Source organism: Helicoverpa zea, chromosome 20 (genome assembly GCF_022581195.2).
Source record: "Helicoverpa zea isolate HzStark_Cry1AcR chromosome 20, ilHelZeax1.1, whole genome shotgun sequence".
NCBI lineage: Eukaryota > Metazoa > Arthropoda > Insecta > Lepidoptera > Noctuidae > Helicoverpa > Helicoverpa zea.
The window spans coordinates 4,961,947-4,986,272 of NC_061471.1; the positions used below are offsets into that span (position 1 = coordinate 4,961,947).

The 24,326-nt window shown below is 37.4% G+C and overlaps 1 protein-coding gene across 1 annotated transcript; it reads right to left on the bottom strand.

Moving 5' to 3' along the window:
* Positions 1-308: 308 nt before the first annotated feature.
* On the bottom strand, positions 309-23,140 carry LOC124640409 (exocyst complex component 5). The gene is made up of 14 exons (XM_047178171.1): positions 22,947-23,140; positions 22,569-22,700; positions 21,822-21,929; positions 21,256-21,453; positions 20,698-20,946; positions 20,254-20,471; positions 19,584-19,811; positions 18,912-19,071; positions 17,435-17,578; positions 16,057-16,145; positions 14,673-14,862; positions 3,125-3,281; positions 1,864-2,036; positions 309-671 (listed from the first exon to the last, which is right to left on the bottom strand). Exons 1-14 carry the CDS (start codon positions 22,977-22,979, stop codon positions 576-578), a joined length of 2,175 nt encoding a protein of 724 aa, XP_047034127.1. The 5' UTR covers positions 22,980-23,140; the 3' UTR covers positions 309-575.
* Positions 23,141-24,326: the final 1,186 nt, after the last annotated feature.

Genomic DNA, 24,326 nt, shown 5'->3' on the forward strand with positions numbered 1-24,326 from the left:
GGGGAGAACTTATGAATGGACGTAGTGAAGCCATGTCGTATAGATACCGCTGATAAGGCGCTATGCAAGCATTATACAACATGATACGAGCGGACTGATCGCTCGCCTCTGCCCGCTACCTAATCAACTAATTGTTATACATCCTACTTGTCAGCGAAATACAATATGCTGATTTCGACACTGATTCAGGTGATCTTACAAAATCAACCTAGTTTCTTAGCTATAATTATATCAACAGTCAGCATTATTACCTAAATAGTGTTAGAACAATTCCTGTTATCTTTTAAACGAACAATAAAAACAAGATCAACGTTACAATGTATACAATATTTAATACTTTAAAAACTTATAATGTTCTCTTACTAATATACAAAGCAACAATATATCACTTAGATATGTAATACAAATATAAATACTTAAGTTAGCGATTGTCTTACAGTTAAAAATCTCTTGATTAAAACCTCTATATATTGCGATCTAACAAGCTTCTAACTCAGTCAACAGTGTAAACAAAGCCTAAATCCGACAAACTTTTATAAAATCGTCAGGATTTGGTTAAAAATCGTTGTCTAGAATTACGAAAGTCCTTTGAGGAAGCTGGATAACTTGTGGCTCTTGTAGTCTGCTCGCAGTTGAATGAAGTTGTGTAGTATGGAATGATCGAGTTCCGCCTGTCGAGGAAAAAAACCGCAAATTAATGGTGAAGTAGGGAACTTAGCTTATTGGTGCTACCGGTCTCTTTTCTCATTGCTTGGAACCTTGAACTTCATTTTGATCCAAGTGGGACATTGATATGAGATAATAGTGTAATTGGCACGATTAACCCAGAATTCCAATTTACAAACAACTTTTTGTAGTAGTTACTGTCTATTGCCACGAAAATTATATAAAGTTGAAGAGTTACTTTTTTGCTAGAACGCGCTAAGCTAATGGTCGGATTTGAAAGAATATTTCAGTTGTAGGTAACCCATTTATCGAGTACCTAAGGTATCTTTTTCTCCAGGTGCGCTAAGTAGAACTACTTTTACCACGGCGTGCGAATAAAACTGCTAGCGTAACCCAGTGTTCAGATAATACAAAAATTATCAAATTCAAGTTAGTAACATGTTACGAGTGAAGTATAAGGAAGTTCAGGTATTGGCGCGAGATAGGCGTAAATGGAAGGAGCTGCACCAACAAGAGCTGGGCTCTTAAATTAATGATGAACATGTTACGTTTTGCTATTGTAAATTAAAGCAAACGCGACTTGATAATTCATTAAAAGTATGTCAATTGATCGGCGATATTGTAATAAAATATACTAAGTAGCGCATAAAATTAGACATCAAAGACATATTTATAATTTTGTTAAAACTACATACGTAATAATAAGGAAAAAATGTTTCTATGGGTACATTTCATTTTTGCCAGTTTCTAAGCGGCAATTCCGTAATTTATGTAACCAATCACATTTTATTCTTATTGTTTATCGTCCACATAACGGTTTTATGTACAGGAAATTGTATGTACTAAAGTAAGCTTTATTATAAAAAAGGGATTGGGTGTTCTGTCGTCAAATATTTAATCAACGGAGATTTAATTTTGTGAATAGTCTACAATCATAACTACAACACATTTAGTTATATGCTAAATTCATTAGAAAAATATCACATTAATTGTTCCATCTGATATCGACCATATTAAAAAAAATAGTTTAAGCTTGTAATGAATATGATGATGAATATCCAATGAATTTGAAGTAAGCAAGATAACTGATTCAAACCAAAGATATATTTTGTTCCGAATAAATCATGATATGGATTTGGAATGATTTTTATATGATTTCGCTCCTCTTCAACATTATCAAAGCAAAAGGTAACTCACCAGCGTTTCACCCTCGCAGACTTGATGAAGGTTTTCAGGCTTGACCAGCAGCAGATTACATAAGGCATGGAGCGCGTCGAACAAGGCATGCGCCGGCGCCGGAGCCGCGCGGGCTCCGCGACCGCACACAGCACTGCGGTACTCCTTCACGTCGCATATTGCTATCATAGCACCTGGAGTATCATGATGTCAATAACAAAGTCAAATATGTTTTTTTGGAAATACGACATTGGACTGCACCCCCGCATGATCACCCCCTTTCGCCGGTCTCAATGACCATTCATGATGTGCTAAGACTTTTTTTGTCTAGCATACCACCAGCGCTCGGGATAACGAGGTGGTCATGTGGGACTCGCATCCACTAGAAACTTCACCGTTACGTCCAATCCCCGCTTGTTGTCAATGGAGTCACGAGACCTCATGACTTTCGCAACTGCCTACCCTTATCCCTTCTATACCCTATTGGGACGCAGTTGAGTACCAGTACGGTACATGGAGCGCCTGTCTATCTGACCTTCTCAACTCCGTTACCTAGGCAACCCGATAAAATCTCATGGTAAAACTGGTTGTCACCAACTTCTGACTACCAAAGCTGGGACCAACTGCGTTATGACTTCAAGGACCGATCACGTCAAACGTTGCTAACCCTCTAATCGGTCATTGTTACTTCGACACGAGGTCTTTGAAATATCGGTGATATCATTGTGTGGAAAATTTGATGATATCTTGATAAGGAAATGGGGTCGGAAGTTGGATAATGTTAAAAATAAGAAGCTTTAGATAATATCGATGCTAAGTCGTCAATATTATCTTTATGATTATAATCTTCACGTGATTGTTTTAAAACATTGTAATCTATAGGTACTATCAATAATAGGTAATGACATGAATGACCCTCCTATGTCAATAAAGTACAGTAAGGTCGAAATTTGGCATCATCATCATTGGCCACAGAGCATCTTGGTCAGATGATTGTGGCAGTGCTTGTCTGTGCGGTTATTTATGGCTAAATAAGCCAATAGCTGCACGAAATTCATTATTGCACAAGCAATAATTTATACTGTACAGAAACTTGAGTTCCATAGTTAATATACCAGATATATTACAACTACAGTCCACCCTAGCTTCGCATGGATGCTAGACCTTCCTCTTTGCATCTAAATCCGTATCATAGTTTTAAAGATTTAAGCATACATAGGTATATGGGAACAGAGAAAACGACTTTGTTTTTATACTATTTAGTGAAGTTCAGGCAACTCACCGGCAGAATTAAACTGGTAGTTATGCAGATGTTCGTATATGACCCTGTGGAGTCTGACGGCCAGTTCCAACGTGACTGCGTGCAGGTTGTCCCCCTCGAGGCCGCCGTGAATCTTCTCCATCACGTTGTTTAGGTACGACACCACTGCTAGACATGCCTGGTGACGTCATGACGGTTATTTGTAAGAAGAGTCAAGAGTATGTATGCTGTTCATATAAGTTAAGAGACGGTATTGCTATCATAAGATATTCACCAAGCAAAAGGGTAGTTAAGATTTTAGGTCTGCCTTTCAAATGTCATAGTGGAGCATCAACACATCAGTCACTCTTTCTACGCTACACTGGGCTATTGTGTTAAGAAAATATTTTTCATTTCTTTCTTTCTAAAATATTTTTATTTTCTTTCTTTCTAAAATAGTTCTTAAAATTTTTAAAGTTTCTCGAAATATTGTTACGCTGCAATAAAAATGTTATCGGTTACATTGAATTGACATAATTTTCGGACTTAAACAAAGACATCGAAAATTACTTTGTGGTATATTATTTCCGCGAATGATTACATCACGCCTCATATCTCAGATGTTAACTTAGATATGTATTAGAAAAATATTTCACATTAAAATTTTCCGCTACCAGTCGAAGCATTCACATTGATGGTGATTATTTTCGGGCCAACCTACATATATTCTGGGAAAAGTAACCATCCATGGTGATCGATTTACGGTAGAATTACTATTGTAAGGGATGTAGTATGTACTTAGGTGTAAGAGATACTCTATGATATATTAATGCGTAATAATCTATTAAAGTTCAGTTCTAATACAGCACTCGATAGTTTCACTTCACCTCCTAATAGGTCCAACCTTACATGGCGACCCTGCCATGCGCGAGTTCACGGGCGTCGTATAACGTTCCCTATATGGACTAGTTATTTTAAACAAAGTCGCGATGTGTTCTCTAAGTGATGTTATAACGAATTGTATAATAACTCTGATTCTACGTGTCGCATATTTTTCCTGCACCGTTTATTTTCCAACATCATGGGAGGCCAACAATCAAAACAGGAGGAAGTAATAATTGCGCAGACAGCGGCTGGTGGTGCAGAAAATCGCGCTGTAGTGGAAGAAATTAGAGGGCACTTGAGTGTGACAAATATATTACTGATGGTCCTCGTCCTTGTTGCCCTGGCCGTCTTTCTGGTATTTGCGTGCAAGATATACAAACGTTGTCACTCGCAATGGATACGACAGGAAATCAACCGTAGTGGGTTACGGAGATCGTTTTTCCGCAATAACGCTGCATTTAAGGCTGAAGAAGGCATCGTCTAATCTGTATCAGTGAGTGAGCAGTGTGTTATTTTCAGTGTAAAGTGTTATCAGTGGCGTACACATAATGGTATGAGAACTTTATTTTATTATAAGCTATAAGTAAGTGCATGATATAATTCGATGTAAGTTTTAATGTACTCATTCATATAATCAATATGTATCCTTGTAATGGCAGATATATTAAATGAATTATATAATGGTTTAAAAGCTATTAGGACATACCTAATTAAAATCGGTCCTAAGAGAAGGCAAATTAATATATGTAAAGTAAAATTACAAGAGGCAACCAATTTATATGAGCAATATTTGCCTGTTGCAGAATATTTGAATTCAGAGATAAAAGCAGGAGCTATTAAAGGTGATGACGTTTTATTAATTAACAAAGTATGTTCTGATTTCTGTTCTTTGTATAAGGAGATAAGTGAATTGTGTGAGATTAGTCGAAGTTCATTAACGAAATACGAAACCCAATTGTCTTTAAAAATGAATACCTTCGATTTAAAGGTTGCTTTAAATCTCATACCTACAATGACTAATGAAGAGTCCAACATTAAACAAATTATAGATAATGTAGAATACTATGGTACATTACTGAAAGATAAACAATGTCAAGATAATCTAATTCAATTTATACTAAAAAGTAGATTGTCTCAGTCGGCTAAACTACAATTAAAAACTTCATATCCGAGCGTCAGTGATTTAGTAAGGGAGATGCGGATGCATCTTTTACCCAAAAAATCGGCTACCGCTATTCAGAGTCAGCTCCAAAATAGCAAACAGAACGAAAAGTCTCTAAAAGAGTTTGGTGATGATATTTCGAAATTAATGGTGGATCTTACAATTTCGCAGGCGAACGGAAACTCTTCTAGTTTTGACGTATTAAAACCATTGAATGAAAAATATGCAATAAAAAGATTCGCCGATGGTCTGCGAAATCGTAGGCTCAGCACAATTATAGCGGCAAGAAATTTTGATTGTTTAAAGGATGCCATACAAGCAGCGCAAGATGAGGAAGTTTCATCGCCATCCACATCAGGAGAGATTATGAATTTTCACTTATAATACCACAAGAGCTTCAAAATTATCGGGTATTTTCCGATAGGTTCGTTGCAAACAAATGAAGGAGTCAAGTTTTTCAGGTTAAAAAATAACGAGCGCGAAGCGCGAGTGATTTTTCCTGAAAAACTTGACGACTTTATTTGTTTGCAGGGAACCTTGAGGGAAATGCCAGATAATTATGAAGCTCGTGTGGTATTCGGGAGATTATTTTTCCGTCCCAAATGTCGGCCACAACCTGTCAGTTTGACGTAGCAACGACCAGAGAAAATATTCAAAAAATTTTCAGTATAATACCATGTAGGTTGTACCACGTGACGTCGAATGGTGCAATTCTATTGGTCGATATTTGGGTCGGAAAAATAATCAAAGGTATTCTAATAATTTCAGATCAAGGACTAATCACTATAGCGGTTCCCGAGGCAGAGGCAACAGTAGAGTATTTACGAGGCAAGGCAATTTTCGAGGCTATTATCAGGCGCCATCAAGTAGAGGCCGTGGTGCATGGCGAGGTGGATATCGAGGTGGATATCGAGGTAAGTACAACCAGCCTAAACCAAATAACAAAAGGGTACGCAACGAATATTTGCATGTTTTATCGGAACCTGAAAAAATAAACGAAAATAATGAACCAATTTCACATAATAAAAATAATGAATCAACATTTTTTCGTGACTAATAATGACATCATTCTAGCTAGTGACAGTAGTTGTATCATATGTTTATCATTACATGACCAAAAATGTTCGTGGCTCGTGGATACCGGGGCATCAATTTCTGCCATAAAGTACCAGTATGTATTAGATCATAACATTACAATGTTTGATCAGTGCCTCACTATAAAAGGAATTGGGGGCAAAGTACAGGCATTGGGATATGTTTGTTTGGAATTATACGCGTGTAACATGTACTTTCAACATAAGTTTTATGTGTTTGAAAGTTTACCTTGCGAAACATTAGGTATATTAGGAAAATACTTTTTGATAACTTACAAAGCAATGTTAGATTTTGAAAACAGACAGATTTCTTTAACTGGCTTAAACAACTTGAAATTGACCTTACCTTTATTAACTAGTAGAGATAATTATCTAAAAATAGGATCGCGTTGCGAATCAATCCATTACATACGAACGGACTTGACTGAAGACTGTGTCGTTTGTTCGACTGAAATTCAGCAAGGTGTGTTCTTAGCGAGTTCCATAGTTAAACCGGTGAATGGGTACATTCCAATTAAGATTTTAAATACTACGGATAAGGAATTGATTTTGACGAATTTTAAGTTTGATTTACACAAATTAACTGAATATAATTTATGTTTATTTCAAGACACGGACAAGACTGCTGACAGAGTAAAGCAATTGGTTAATGAATTAAAATTAAATTATCTGTCCGGGGAAGAGCGAGACTCTATAGAGCAGTTATGCGCGAAATATAGCGATATATTCTATCTACCGGGCGACAAATTGACTACTACGAATGTTTACACACATTCAATTTCCGTAAAACCTAATACTTCTCCTATTTTTACAAAACCTTACCGTTTGCCACATTCACAAAAAAGTGAAATAAAAAACCAGATTGATAAAATGCTAAGTGACGGTATAATAGAACCATGCAATAGCGAGTGGTCCAGCCCTATACTATTAGTGCCAAAGAAAGTCGACTCCAGTAACAATAAAAAATGGCGATTAGTAGTTGACTACCGAAAATTAAATAATAACATTGAAGATGACAATTTTCCGTTGCCGGATATATCAGAAATTTTAGACTCTTTATCGGGATCAATTTACTTCACACATCTTGATTTATACCAAGGATATTTTAATGTCAATTTGGATGAAAATAGTCGGAAATATACAGGCCCGCCGCTAGCTGTTTGTTCGCCCGCGTGCAAAACCGATTATGCCGCCCTACGACTACATATTATACTGGGTTTTGTCAAAAAATATATAAGGGGTCCAGGGGGTCCGGACCCCCCCGCCCTTTCATATCCATTTTACTTGTCCAACAGAAAAAAATATGTACATGCACCGCTCTGATTGCAGAAAACCCACCTACTTTTGGATGCATAAATATTGCAATATGTACATACATATATTACACATAACTTTTTATTTACTTGAAATGCTCTAAGTGTTAGAGTAACCTAAGAAGTCCTGGGTTAGCCCATAAGCAGACTAAGCAATTGCTTAGGGCAGCGGTTCCCAAATGGGGTTCCGCGGAACCCTGAGGTTCCGTGACAGGCCCTCAGGGGTTCCGTGGAACATTCAAGATTTCCATATGGTAAATCGTTTCACTTTTGACAATATTAAATTATCATTCATTTCCAATTAAATTGTTCTAAATATTGCATTCCAAAATTCCATTTAGGCACCATGTAGGTGGGTACCACTCGGGAGTGTAAGTACGAGTTCGCGACAAGTGGCGGGGGAAGGCCACGGCAGCAGATAATTTAATTCCGTTTTTTACAAATTGTAGATTAACTTAATACCTCCAGGTCTTCGGCAATCGGCAAAAATAGGTAGCGAGTCGGCCAAAAATCACCGCATCTTTTGGGCTTATTTCATCGCCAGGATTATACGTTTTCATACATTTGACAGGACGTGAAATGACACGGCATACGAGTATTTCCAGTGGCTATTTTTACCATGAATCCATTTCCATTTTTTGCACCTCCGCGAATCCGAAAATTTCGCGCTCGCTTCGCCCGCGACTCCATGTTACATGTGATGCTTTTATGTTCGTTTAATTGCTCAAGTATCCAACACCGAAAAAATTTCACGCTCTTCCGTCGAGGTTTCCTTTGATGTTTATTTTTTATTCCTCTGGTTCAGAAAAAGCAATAGCGCTTTCTTCGCTAGCTGCTTATTCATTTGCATTTGCTTTTTTGTGTGGATATTGTACTTTTTGAGACCTTATTAATTTACAGTGGTTTTGTTAATTTTGTGTAGGTTAAACTAAAAAAAATTCGCGCTCGCTTCGCTCGCGGTACCGGCTACCACTGAATGTCTTTCAATGCTAGCGGGTGCTTGGAACTTTTTCATTTAGTTAAAAAAAATCGCGCTCGCACCTGTACAAACCCAATCTATTTCTTTTTGCGTTTACTTTGTCAGTCTTCAAACGGAAAACTATTCACATAATACACAAAGTCAAGGGCGGCTAAATTGTTTTCTGGTCCGTGCGGCAGATAGCCATGCTACGCCTGAGTATAATGAATATGTCTCTAACCATATAACCATTTGGTGCGCTACCACACGCTACGAGCCGTACCTAAGTGTATTTACATCTTTAGTTTACTTCTTACTTAAGCTAAGGTTCCGCCGAAAAATAGTGAAACGAAAAGGGTTCCGAAGCCAAAAGAATTCGGGAACCGCTGGCTTAGGGCATCAATGCAGTGCAATCATTACCCAAGTGGCCCCTATGTATTGAAAGATTGTGATTAATGGGTAGGTACCAACATAATGTATATCAAAGTGCTTAGAACAGATTATGGGTAACTTAAACTAACGAACTTAAATATCTATAGCAATGTTTAATTTCGGTAGAATATGTTATTAATGGTTTTTGGTGGGTTTCCCGTTGAAAAAGTCAACGCATGAGACACATTTCATATGTAAGGAAGCGCGAGCGAAGCGAGCGCGAAATTTTTTTAGTCTAAGGACACAAAACAAATAAAAACCACTGTAAATTAACAAAGCAAAGTCAAAAAGTAAGATATGCACAGAAATAAAGTGCAAATGTACATGAAGCCGCGAGCGAAGCGAGCGCGATTTTTTCCTTAGAGTTTTCATGAAGTAAACATGATGATTTTTCGGAATTGAATGCCTCAACAATTAAACAAAGATAAATAGCGATCAGTGCCGGTTTTAACTCAACCAGCGCCCTGAGCGAGATTTCTACGGCGCTCTCCAACTGCAATTCAAACCCATACGAAAAACAGAGACGTATGTAGTTACCGATTGCGCGAGCGAAGCGAGCGCGAATATTTTTTTTATAGTTAACAAGTCGAAGAAAAAATTACGTAAAATGTAGCCCAATCGTACATAAGCTGGTTGATGAATGCAAAAACACTGGAACATGTCTTCTGATTGCGCGAGCGAAGCGAGCGCGAAATTTTTTGTTATATTTTAGAACTCATAACCAAAATTACTTAACATTTTGCCCAAACGTACATAATTCTTTGTTGGTGATGGCGCCTATGTATTAAAATTTTGGGACTTAAAGTAGTACCGTAAATAAGAAAGTTCATATGGAAACTAGAAGTTACTTTCTTATTAATAAAATAACTTAAAAACGACGCTACCTTTTTGCTAGGGTAGACTAAAAAATTGTTGAAAAATAAAAACAACTGTGAAGTGAAGCAAGCCCGAAAATGTTTGAGTTTTGGATCACTAAAAGTCCTAAACATATATAATAAAAAGCGACTGTGAAGTGAAGAAGCCGCGAGCGAAGGGAGCGCGAATTTTTTTGAGTATTGGGACATTAAAAGTAGCTTGTGATAAAAAGTTGAAGCGTAAAGCAAGGAAACCGCGAGCGAAGCGAGCGCGAAAATTTTTGAGTTTTGGGACATAAAAGTAGTGTTTGTTCGAGAATTTCTCAAATTTAACGCGTAATTAAACACTAATTCGCTTCGGCTATTTCTAAAATCTGATGTAGCTTCTAAAGTACTGATTATTTGTTAGAGGTATTTTAGTAAGGCCTTTCCAGTAAAATATAATTTATTTGTAGAGAAGTGATTTATAAACTGAAAACACCTATCGATAATATAATCTAAAATAAGCTCTAACTTCTAAAGTACTAAGAATTGGTAATTAGTATGTTAGTACAAAATGTAACGCTTGAAAAGACCTTTCAAATGATGTATGACTCATTACTAGAGGGGGAGTAGACCAACAACCAAACATTTCGCCCATTGTTCTTTAAAACAAAAATAGGAGTAACATTCTGATCAAGGATTGGTTGGGGGCGCCTGCGGCGCCCTTTATATCCGGCGCCCTGGGCCGTCGCCCAACCGCGCCCTACCCTAAAACCGCTACTGATTGCGATATCTGACATGGAGGCGCGAGCGCAGCGAGCGCGAATTTTTTTGGGGATGCAAAGGGTGAACCCGTCAAAATTGATAGGGCGAGACCAAAGCGAGGGCGGCTTTTTCTGAAATTTTATTGCTAATGTACTCATCTATTTTGAGTAAAAATATTTTTATTACGTAATTATGGTTTAATTTTGCTGTATGGGTTAATTTTGCCGCCCCGTAAATAGTGCCGCCCAGGGCATTTGCCCCCCCTGCTCTCTCCCCCCACGCTACGCTAATGGTTGATCTTAAATCGTTTTTAATAATTTTTAATTTTGAAAATGTTCAACAGATGTAACTGAAACCGGCAGTGTAAGTAATATTCTTAGCGCTATTGCTGTGTTCGGAAATATTGAAATCAAATAATTGGTAAAAAGATATTGTATTTTTTTAATATTACGTGATAAGTTGCTCGATTTGCCGCCCCCTAGGACGTGCCGCCCGCGTGCGGTGCACGCCTTGCACGCCCGCTTACGGCGGGCCTGGAAATATACTGCATTTTGCTCTGGGCAATATAGAATGACACGAATGCCAATGGGGCTAAAAACAAGTCCCGCAGCATTCACTCGTATGATGACCATGGCTATGTCTGGGTTAACATACGAGAAGTGTTTTATTTATTTAGACGATCTTATTGTTTTTGGACGCAATTTAGAAAACCATAATACAAATTTACAGGAGGTTTTTAGTAGATTGAGACAAGTAAATTTAAAGCTCAACCCTTTAAAGTGTGAATTTTTAAGAAAAGAAATATTGTATCTAGGACACGTTGTATCGGGAGATGGTATAATGCCGGACCCTGAGAAAACAAATGTTATTAGAAATTATCCCCGTCCAACTAATGCAGATGAATTAAAACGGTTCATTGCATTTCTAAATTACTATCGTAAATTCGTACCAGATTTCGCTAAAATGGCCTACAGTTTAAATTATTTAACAAAGAGAAATGTTCCTTTTATTTGGTCAGATGAGTGTCAGAACAGTTTTGAGTCATTAAAGGAAAGCTTAATTAAACCACCAATACTTCAATATCCAGATTTTACAGAGAAAAACCAGTTTATATTACAGACAGATGCGTCAAATTTTGCGTTGGGAGCAGTTTTATCCAATAAAAACGGGTTACCAGTAGCTTATACAAGTCGCAGTTTAAATAAAGCCGAGAAAAATTATCCGACCATTGAAAAGGAATTGCTCGCTATTGTATGGGCTGTTAAATATTTTAGGCCATACCTGTACGGTCGAACATTTATAATAAGAACAGATCACAGACCTTTGCTCTATCTATTTAATATGAAAGACCCATCCAGTCGTCTTACTAAATTTAGGTTACAATTAGAGGAATACAATTTTGTAGTAGAGTACGTAAAGGGTTCCGACAACACGGCTGCAGACGTCTTGTCGCGAATTTCTAGCCAAGAATTGAAAGAGATGCAAGAAAATATTAATATAATGACTAGAGCACAAAAGAAACGTTTAAATGTAAAATCCGTCCAATCATCGGATAATATGGTCCCTACAGACGATCGGCCTGATCAACCGAAAGTTGTAGAGACACATATTAAGCCGAAAGAAGTGGTCGAATTAACATTTATAGATAAAGAAAAATGGTCAAAGTATAAGAAAAATGGAATGATAAGTTATGAACAAAAACTATTTAGTTACGTACCAAGTATGAATACGGTCTTTATAAAATATTCCGATTCTTCATCACAAGTATCGCGAAGCGAGTTTGTGAAAGAATTGAATGAATTTTGTAAAATAATAAAAGTAGACGAGTTATGCATAATTAAAAATAAAAATAATGAAGATTTTATCAAGAAATTATTACAAGAAATAAAAGCTAGCAAGTATTGGTCCGGACCTCGCATATGCATAGTTAAGAATGTTAAAAGGATTATTGATAAAGATGACGTACGCGTTATTCTAAATGATTTTCATCTCTTGCCCACTAGTGGCCACGCGGGCATGAGAAGAATGTATAACAACATCAAAAAATATTATTACTGGACAGGCATGGAAAAAGATATAAAATTATTTGTCCAACGTTGCCATAAATGTCAAACTCAGAAACATACTGTACCACTCAAGGAACCAATGACAATAACGACAACTGCAAACTTTGCATTTGAAAAAATATTCCTTGATTTGGTAGGACCCTTATTTAAAGATCAAAACAACTACTCTTATATATTAACACTCCAATGTGAGTTGAGCAAATATATCGAAGCGTATCCTTTAGTTACAAAGAAGTCAGAAGAGGTAGCGAAAGCCCTCGTTAATAATTTCATTTTGAGGTATGGAATTCCAAAGGAGATCGCTACGGATAAAGGCACGGAGTTCATGTCGTCAGTGTTCAGGGAAGTATGTACACTTTTAAATATCAAACAATTAAATTCGACGGCGTACCATCATCAGAGCATCGGGGCATTAGAGAACAACCACAAACATCTTGGTAATTATCTTAGAATACAAACTGATAATCATCCTGAAACATGGAGCTCGTGGTTACCCTACTGGTGCTTCTGTTACAATACTTCAGTACATTCGGAAAGTAAGTTTACGCCGTTCGAATTGGTATTTGGTAGGAAATGTACTCTTCCAAGTAATTTGTCAGGAGATACTGTTGAACCGCTCTATAATCACGACAATTACTCACTAGAATTGAAATACCGTATACAGACCTCTCAAAAAGAGGCAAGAGACAATCTACTTAGTAGTAAACTCAAAAGAAAAAGTAACTATGATAAATGTATTAAAACTGTCTCATATAAGCCAAATGATTTAATTGTTATAAAAAATGAAAATGTTAATAAATTCAATTCTGTTTATTCTGGACCTTATACTGTATTACGTGATTTGTCTCCAAATGTGGAAATATTAAAAAATGGAAAACCTTATTTAATACATAAAAATAGAACTAAGATGTATTATCCATAATCAATTATGTAATCATGTAGGTAACTTTATATAATTATTAATTAACAAAAAAAAAAAAAAATGTATAGCATATGTAACTATTTTTTTTTTTTCTCTATATGGGGAGATGTAAGGGATGTAGTATGTACTTAGGTGTAAGAGATACTCTATGATATATTAATGCGTAATAATCTATTAAAGTTCAGTTCTAATACAGCACTCGATAGTTTCACTTCGCCTCCTAATAGGTCCAACCTCACACTATATCGATGTATCCGTTTTTTTGCGATTAGTGATTGAATGTTGACATATTATATGTCGACTTTATAACGCAAAAACTACTGGACAGATTCGGATGAAACTCTGTAGTAATTTAGCAGAATAACATATAGGCTACTTTTTATCCATGTGCCCCATACATTGGATCCCTCGGGACGCGGTTGAAACTGCGGGTAGAAGCTAGTGACTCTATACTTATCTTACAAAACTTCAATCAGAGATTGAATTTAATCTATTTCAGAGACGAATGGAAACATAGAGTTATAGAAATTCGCAGTTAGGTATTGTCCTGAACATTCCTTAGCAGTATCAATTACTTTCGAGCACAATCAACACTGAGTCACTAGCCTGATATGACGGACTCATAAATTATATTTAATTAAAGCAATATTTGATAATTCACTCAAGTAAACATCTTCATTATTGTAAGGATTTGCGATCAAGGTTATTAGATAGATTTTGTTTTTCAATATTATATTATGCGTAATTAATAATTATTCACATAATACTTTGTTGGGAGCATTTTGATATACCTCTAGACAAAAGTCATAGATCAAAAACTTGCAAAGATCAAAACAGCATTTTCGAATTTTCCGAGATGTGTCTCCATTTCAGAAAAAAAAAACATTGAAATAAAAACACGATTACTATAAACAGCTGAATGGACATTGATGAATCTATACAATACAAGTATAATTTATATATCAGATTCAGGGGGCTACTTTTTTATCCGGTTTTAGGAAGTAGTCACGCGGAATTTGAGTGAAACCGCGGGAAACGGCTGTCATCTTCATCATATCAGCCTATTGCCGTTCACTGCTGAAAGTAGGCCTTCTCTAGTGCGCTCTTAAAACCCCAGGAAACGGCTATAAAAAAAAACTATTTCTTTAACTACTTACAGAAGAAGCAAGCGTATCAATATCTCCTTCAGGCTTGAAGTCAGTCTTCTTCTGCTCATTTTGTAGATGCAGCTTGACCCAGCTCACAATGGCTACGATAGCTCTCTCTAGCCCAGCATCCAGCTTGTTTTCAAGCTGCTCCATTATAGCTGTCTTCCTTTGCATGCATTCGTTTTGTTTTGTTGTTGAACTGAAAGAGGTTGGTTATCTTAGAAAAGAGGATTTATTTATGAAGTCAAGGAGCCATTTGTGGTATACAGAAGGTAAACAAGGGTTTTACTATGCTATGATATTAATGCAGGACTAGATATTAGTAAAGGAATATTATGAAAGATCTTAAAGGTCTTGTAAGGTTATTTTGTAACTATAAACTAATGGTTTAGTGCACAATATATGAGTTCTAAATAGTCGTATAGAAAAGAGAGGGATTATAAAGTAGGGATATACTACGATACAATAAATTAGTATATTTATATTATATTACGTACTTGATATTCGTCTAGAATACAGTATCCAAAACACTACGTTATTACATATTTTTTTTTTTTTTACTAAGTAAAAAAAATAAATTTTTGTAATACAGCATGCATCCAATTATACCAAGTGTGCGGAAACGGAACAATTCCGTACGTTGACCTTTGCAACCTGTCTCTGTTACACCAACGTAACTATATATTGCCGTCACGCTCGCACGTTGGCTTCTGCACGGAATTCTTCCTTTTCCATGCGCATGGTATGCCCAAAACGGATGTATTCACGCTAAAACTACGGAGTAGGTACATTTGCAGGGGACAAATAAACATAGCATACGTTGTTTTCATCCATCAATTTAACAGACTAGCAGTATTTCATGAAAAATATATAAGATTATAAAAGATGTCTTTTAGTACGTACACACAATACTTTCAGCAACTGATTATGGATACTGAAAACTAATTAAGTTCCAAATAAATGGTAATATTAAACCGTTAAACCACAGATTACTTAATAGTTAGGTACTACGGTTAAATTTATTGTGTGTAGGTACTTCCAACAATAGTGGGATTCCCGCGTGCTATAAGTTTTACCTCCTTCGCTGTCTGGCAGCGTTAATCCCTGTTGATGCCAGAGGCCGGCTTCAAATACATTTGATAATTGTTATAAATAAGATAAATTATAATAATCAATAAGTTATTTATTACTTAAGTCTAAAAATGTATTTTAAGACTTAAAAATGTAGAATTTACTTTATTTTTACGTTTTTTTTTATAGCTATGATTCTGCCTTCTCTTTCCCTTTCTCCTTCCATACTCTTCTATCTGCCTTCATCTCGCAAGTAACATTATTTTTAACCATACACAGTTTTTTATTATCTATATTACGATTTATATTATATAATACTTACGCCATACAATTCACAACAGATTCCTGGAAGTGTTCTTCAAACATTCTGACAATCTTGTTGGCTTGCTTCACGATGTCGAAGAAATATATCTAAGGAAAGTCACAATATTAGGGTGCGTCCACATCTGGCGAATGCGCCGCGAATGCGCAGCACGCGAGCCGATCGCGAGCTGTCCGCGAGCTGCGCGCGTGCAGTCACTGCAAGAGTTCGGTGCTTGTCTTTAGCGCAACTCACGCAAGGCTCGTATAGAGCGCGCGAGCGGCGCGCGATCTGCGCGCAATCAGTTCTCGCCCTTAGGGTGCGTCCACATCTGGCGAATGCGCCGCGAATGCGCAGCACGCGAGCCGATCGCGAGCTGTCCGCGAGCTGCGCGCGTGCAGTCACTGCAATAGTTCGGTGCGCCTCTTTAGCGCAATTCACGCAAGGCTCGTATAGAGCGCGCGAGCGGCGCGCGAGCGGCGCGCGATCTGCGCGCAATCAGTTCTCGCCCTTACAGTTCCGTATATTGGCTCAGTACTATCGAAGATGTCAGACGTCGCGCGCCGCCTGCGCGCCGCTCGCGTGCGGCGCTTAGGTCGCGCGCGAGCTGCGCGCGGGCGGCGCAGAAGCGGCGCACGAACAAAAATGCACGCGCGCAGCTCGCGGACAGCTCGCGATCGGCTCGCGTGCTGCGCATTCGCGGCGCATTCGCCAGATGTGGACGCACCCTTACAGTTCCGTATATTGGCTCAGTACTATCGAAGATGGCAGACGTCGCTTGCGCCTGCGCGCCGCTCGCGTGCGGCGCTTAGGTCGCGCGCGAGCTGCGCGCGGGCCAAGCAGAAGCGGCGCACGAACAACAATGCACGCGCGCAGCTCGCGGACAGCTCGCGATCGGCTCGCGTGCTGCGCATTCGCGGCGCATTCGCCAGATGTGGACGCACCCTTATTGTTTGCATACAGAAGTAGGCACTCGGCCTTGTTATTGTTACATCACAGTTTATCGCACACTTTTATTTTTATAACTAAATTCATGTGAGTAAAGTTAATGCTACTCGCCATTATTTGGAATAAAATAATTTTATGCATTTTCAATAGCACGTGCTTGTTTAGGTAAAGATGGATTAAAATGAATAAATTAACAATAATCTCCCGAGCCTTTTTCCCAACTATATTAAGGTCGGCTTCTAGTCTTAGATGCAGCTAAGTACCAGTCTTTTACAAGGAGCGACTGCCTATCTGACCTCCTCAACCCATTTACCTGGGTAACCCAGTACCCCTTGGTGAAGCTGGTGTCAGACTTACTGGCTTACCCGTAACAACTGCCAAGCGTAACGTTAAATGACAGTCGTAGGCAACTATAGGCTTTATACAAATTACCGAACATTTGACATGTTACCTGGGGCGGTGCCTTGCTCTCAACAATCGGTATGGACTGCAGGCCCAAGTCGAGTGCATAGTCTACGTGCTCTACAAGTAAATGTTGGATCACCACCTCTAGAAGCGCCACCGTAGTTCCTGACAGCTCATTGGCAGTACATAGCTGTAAAGTTCAAAATATCTGTATTTTTTGCCTATAAATTCATTTATTCATAAGAATATAAGCTCACAGTAAATACCAAAACGCTTATATCTATACTAAGCTTACAAAAAAAAGTAGCTAACAATGCAATAATAAACATAAACAATTACAAAAACATTTTTTTCTATATAAATTTGCCTATATAAATATTATTTCCATATTTTTTTCAAGATGTATAATAATTCTATTTCATCATCTGCCTAGTCTTTTCCCATCTATGTTGGGCTCGGCTTCCAGTCTAACCGAATGCAGCTGAGTACCAGTGTACTTTTTGATATACTAAGCAAAAAAGTTATCGTTTCTAAGCATTTCCATTCAATAGGTACAATAGGTGGGTATTATGTATACTTTTTATCGCCTGGCTGATATTCTGGGTTCAATGGTTTTAACTTTTTCAGGGTAACTTAATTGATTTTTTTTTTTGTAAATAAAAGGTCACGCATGTCACGTCCTATAGAAATTCCCTTCTTGATCGATCTAACATATTCGGACACTCAAAACAAACAGCAAAACAGACAGGTTACTTTATTAAAAAGTAACTCATTTTGCATTTTTACCTTGAAATAATACGCCTTGACTCATCATTGTATCATTTTTATTGCGATTAGTTATCAGACATTTGTCAAAAGTTCTGCTAACTAATACAAAAGTGTCAAATTATTATTAACAAACATAAACAGTCCGATAAAACAGCAGACAGTCTGGCGTTTGCTAATCTGTACCTAAACAATGCCTCGTTGTGCTTCATAACTTGTCATGTTATACCAAGTGACCTTTGAAATATTTACTGATAAAAAGTACGTACATGAAAGATATTCCTTTGGTTTAGTTGTGGGGACTGCTCTAAAAAAAATAGAAGTCCCAAATAAAAACATTTTCCGTGCCGTTAGAGATCTGAGGCGAAAGCATTATCTTTGTTGTTTATGGAAATCGAGGTTCAAGATTGCAAGTCTCTCTTTACTCGCATGGGGATCATGTCACAATCTTATCTGTAGTCACCAAAACAACAGATAGTCAGGTTCTTGAAATCCACAGTAGGTAAATAAAGATCCAGCGAATAGGTCATAACTACATAGTATAAAATAAGGCGCTTTTTCTGTCCCTATGTTCGCTTAAATCTTCAAAACTGCGCAACCAATTTTCAAGTGGTTTTTTAAATAGATAAGTGATTGAAGAGGAAGATCTATAATAAAATCCATTAAAATGTGGAAAAATACTGTTACCCGTGCGAGCGGGGTGAGTCGCTAGTTTATAATATTATAGTAATGTTAAAAAGTGAATGGCTAGTACTCACAGTCTTGCACCTAGTGAAGGAGGTTTTAGCATCGTTGATCAACCTCTGCACGAGCTGTTCGCTAAGGAACGTCTCGCCGCCATAGTTCTCTATCTGAGCTATGTTGATGTTCGCGCGGGTACCGATCACCGCTTGAAGATCACGACGGAAATCTTGAAAACTGTATAATAAAAAGTCAACTACACTCTTTTGCAAAAAAAGCGAACACCTTTGTGAAAACTGAGTTTTAAAGAGTTTATTGTTTAGTTAGCAGCAACAAAAGGGCTAGCCAACCATGCGTAAGAGTGTATTCTAAATTTGATTTTTGAAGCATAGCTAAGAAAGTGGTTAAATCTTGTTCTGGACCGAATTCTGGTATAAAGTTCGTGGGCGTTTTGAAAAGTTTTTGATGAGATTTTCAGAGAACTGATACGGTTTTAATAACTGATTGGTGTATCTTTTTGTTACATCGTAACATTTTTGAATATAATGCATATTTGGTAAAATTGACACCTCTGAATGGTCTATAGTGGTGACAATGTTAAGTGTTTTGGTAACTTTGTGTAATCCGTTCTACTTTTTAGATATTGTACCAACCCGGTATGCTTTGGTACATGCGTGAGTCGCGAGATAGATCCGCATCGTTTTTGAAATGCATGTAACCCTAACTGCAAAATTAACAGTCCAACCTACCCGCCACCCTGTATCTGCTTCTTAACGTGCTGTTTCTCCGTATAGTAAGAATTAAGAGCATTCGACATGACAGCTTTAAGTCTGCGAGTCTCCATGGCCGGATATCCGTCATTAGCGCCGGCCATGGCGCCGTTGACGAGCGCGTCGCGGCGCAGGTCGCCCGTCGTGGTGTTGCCTTCCGCGGAGACGAGGCCGGCAGTCACCAGCTCGTCACATACGCGCTGTGTGCTGGAAATTGATAAAAGGAACAAATATAGGATGAATAAAATGTTTGTGTTGTGCTACCGGAAGGTGAAGACTTATCAGCTTCATTCGGCCAGGATTCGGAAGTAGATTTACTTTTGTACTGCTGTATGTACAACTGTAGATTAAAATAAGCCATTGATTTAAAATATGGGTATAGTATTTTAGAGGTGACCAGCTTATTTTAATCTTCTCAGAACAATGTGCCATGGCATTCGCTCGCCACCGCTTACATATTTTCAGTTTCAGAGGGAATGTGTGGAATAACATAAGATGCTCTTATAGATGGGAAAATACGACCACGGGACTGATCAGTCAGTACTGTTCTTACCTATTCATAAATTATTGTATATTGAGAAGCAATTACTCAGAACTTTGAAGTTATAATTTCTTTGATATGACAATTAGAACAGTGAAAACCACATACCTAGTGTACATTTCATACAAATTCTTCAAGTACTTCTCCACATCGTTCTTATCAGCTAACTTTGTCTGTATATACTTCTGTAGCTTCAGATGGAATATATTCAGTACAAACTTGCTCATCACTTGGTCGGGGTTCGGGAACACATTGCTTATAATCGTGTAGTTCTTCTTGCATAGTGGGAGTACTGCTGCAAATATGTCCTTGCCTAACAAGGCATTCTGAAAAGGTGACATAAACGTTGATTAAAGGCTAACGATTTTTTTCGGATAGATCTACATGTATTTCATTTATTGAGACTTATTTAATACATTCACATTTTTGAGACATTTTGATTAAATCTATATGTATATTTTTATCTGTATCTGTACATTATTATTATAACATACTGATTGCCAGGTATCTCTCTCTTAGCACAGAATTGCAGCATTCTACATATTAACTTACCATTTGGCTAGTCTCAATAAAAGCATCAACACACTGTGAATAACCTTTAAAGTTGGTCATAATATTAGCAATTTCCTTCATCTTGGCCATGTTGCCCTGATTCTGGGCTTTCACAAACTCTTCAATGAGGTTCCTCTCGATCTCATCGTACTTGGCTTCGATTTTCTTCTTGGCAACTTCAAATTTGTCAGGCGGCAACTCTTGAGCAATTGTGTGGAGTTTTTGTATGACATCTGCTGCTTCATTTAACTGGAATAATTACATATTATGATATAAAAAAAAATGGACTATTTAATATTTCAGCCTTCCCAAGAAGGAGGTTCTCAATTCAAATGTTCATAATATGTTTTTTATTATTGTAATTGTCGTAACCACTAGGTAACACTCAGTAGTAAACACTCTTATTAATGTTTGTGATTATGATGTTAATGTACCTTAATACTAAATAAAAATAAATTATAAGAGTACTTCAAGTTGTCCTCAACACATTTTGACAGACATTTTATCATTGTTTTTTTTTAAATCTCCTTATTCAATATTTGAATCAGTACAACAAACCTTGCTTGGATCGTTAAACAGATCAATAAGCACGGGCCCAGGGCTCAAGAAGTGTGACAGATGAGAGAGCAGGTCCCTGGCAGCCGCCGCCCTCGCTCGTGGGGCTCGCGCGGCTCCCAACTTCTCGCCAACGTCGAGCGCTCGCCCTCCGCACCGAGACATGCGCTCGTCTAACGCTCTGAACACTCCTACACAATGCTGGAAGCAAGTATATTACTATTAAAATACATAGAAATAAAGCTGATTATGCGTACTTAGATTTTCACAGCAATCATCACCAATATCAAATTAACTTCTTCTTTGTCTAGCCTTATCCCATTCCAATTGGCATAAGGTCTATTCTGGGTCATTAAGGCATTAATTTATGCTTCCTTTAAGTTATTAATGATGCAAATCCGAATAAAGCGGGTCTACTGTGTTTCTTCACACCAAAAGTAATTGAAAATATATATTTTTGTTTAGAGATGTCTACTGCGCAAACTCAAAGGCCCATAATGACCACTGTAGCAGTAATTTATACTGGTCCACCGTTTATAGGATATGAAAATTAACACAGAATCACATACAGTATGTTGGTCCATGATTTCAGCCAGTTTAGCACCATACAGTTTCTCTTCTTCTTGCACGGATTGCTCCAGCCTTGCACATTTCCTCTCCTGTCTTTCTTGCAACACCTGAAATTGAATACCTTGGTATATAAATATGAAAGTTTGGATGTGGGTCAATCTATGCAAGTAATATTGGTTGTAGTTTCACACAGAAACTACTGAACCCAAATTTCAATGAAAAAAGATGTACATGTGTTTCTCTGTGACAAATAAACAACTGAACAGTTTCACTTAATTTAATCGTGTTATACCCACTTTGACTGAACTCTCGCATCCAGATAAAAGTACTCACTATTAATAAATTTATAAAATTAATAAAAGAGGCTGGGTTTTTGTCCTTAATAAATTCAGTATACTTAGATGTGTTATCTCATGAAAGCGCTACTTGCATGTGTACAAGTACATGCACTTGTCTTTGTATATATTAGTTTAAAAGCGCTCATTATAGTTCGGCCATTCAGAGAATGCGTTCCTGACACGTCGCGATTGAACTGACGACGTAATAACATTCATTGATTATTGATATAATAATGTTGTTTTAATGCTCCTCAATTGTTAAAACGGTAAACAACCAGCAAAAATATTTTTATCGTAACTGCAACGCCATTGCAAAGTTACGTCGTCAGTTCAATCGCGACGTGTCAGGAACGCATTCTCTGAATGGCCGAACTATAGTGGTTGAGTCACCGAGTTATGCAGCCTTACCTTCAAATCTTGTATAGCTTGCGTAAAAATATCATGTATCATTTCAGGATCAAATTGGTCATCCTTCAACCGGGATTCCTGCATACTCCTTCTCACCATCCTCTCTACAAACTCATCTGGATCAAATGGATCCTGAAAACATTTATGAGTTATTTATTAACATTATTTGGAGCTCCTTCAGTCTCTTTAGAAAATACTTGGAAGTTCAAAGTTTAATTTGTTCAGAGTAAGAAAGTGATTTCATTCAATATCTACGGCACTTTCAACCACTTTCTGGAATCAGCTTCGGCTCAGTGGGTCATCTTAAGAGCGCATTTTCAGGTATATCCGGCAGGCATAGGCAATATCCAAGTTAATTTGTTAAAACAAAATACTCACTTGTTCTAACTCTTTTATGTATTGGTTCATCATCTTGACAGATTAATTAGATTCTAATACTGTTTACACTAACATAAATGCAGTATCTATATATTAATAGATAAATCTTGTACGATGTAATTATCGACAAAAACGCCTACTTTTCGCGATTAGAAATTGCAAAAATATTTTTCCCCTAATGTCATTTTTGACGGCTATACAATTGTCATAACAAAGCACAGATACAATATTTCATAGACTACACAGAAAATGTATTGCATACCTAAAATTATAAAATAGGCAGAGTAGGCATCTATATATCCCATGATTATGTTACGAGGATGAGGGATTTTCTTTTTCATAATTTTCCTAGCTGATGCCTAGGTGGCACTGACCTTGGTGCGTGACTGCAAGGAACGGAGCGTTATATCTTATTAACGTAATATAATTTTCAGATAAAGGGTCAGGGTAAAAGAATCAGAGAAGAAATGAAGTCAGACAGAATATTATCCGAATGTCTCGAAAGATTATGAAAACAATTTGTCCAGAAATCTGAAAATCTTGGGTCTCTGCTCGAAGGCCTCGGTACAATGTTTTTTTTTCAATTTGGCAAACAGTAAGCCTTTTTCAAAAGTAGGTAGGTACAACGCCATCTATCACTGACTTGGGTATTTTTTTTTTCAAAAAGAAAACCTCTCATTACCGAAAGGCCTCATAGCAATTAGATATATTTATATCAGTTGTTTTGGAGGTAAGATAGGCAGTCATAAAACACTGGTACTCAGTAGCATCCAGTGAGACTGGAAGAAGACCTACATATCGTTGGAAAAGGCTCGGGAGATGATGATGTATTGTTTTGAAGTGACAATGTTCATGGTACTGTGATAAGGCTTAACTATTTAGATTATTATTTACTGAAACACGTTAGACGTTCTATTCCATGATTTATTCAAGTGAAATAGCATCGGTCGTCGCCACCTAAAAACAAGGGTTAAGGGCCCTCCCCTAACCGGAGGGATTTGCACATACTGACCACGCTGGGCACGCATGTTGTTGCCGTATAGCATTCAAGAAGATAAAATAGAAGAATCCTTAATTAAAGAAGTATCGCTTCTGATTGACTAACTCCTTAATAAATTCGGAATTGATTTAGGACTTCTGAATTTGGTCAAGTGAAATACGGCCTAAACCTACCTGTCCTTAGTGTAACGTGTATTGGTGGTGGATGTTCAACTACATAACTCTTTGACTATGGGGTTTCGGCATACTCTTATTCGTTTTTTTTTATAATCCTGCATAGGACCGCCTATCCAGAACAAAATTCTTTTATTTTCATATGAGAGATCTACAAACTTTTTCTGAAATAAAATTCGTTTTTCTACATAAAATCTTTTTGTGAAT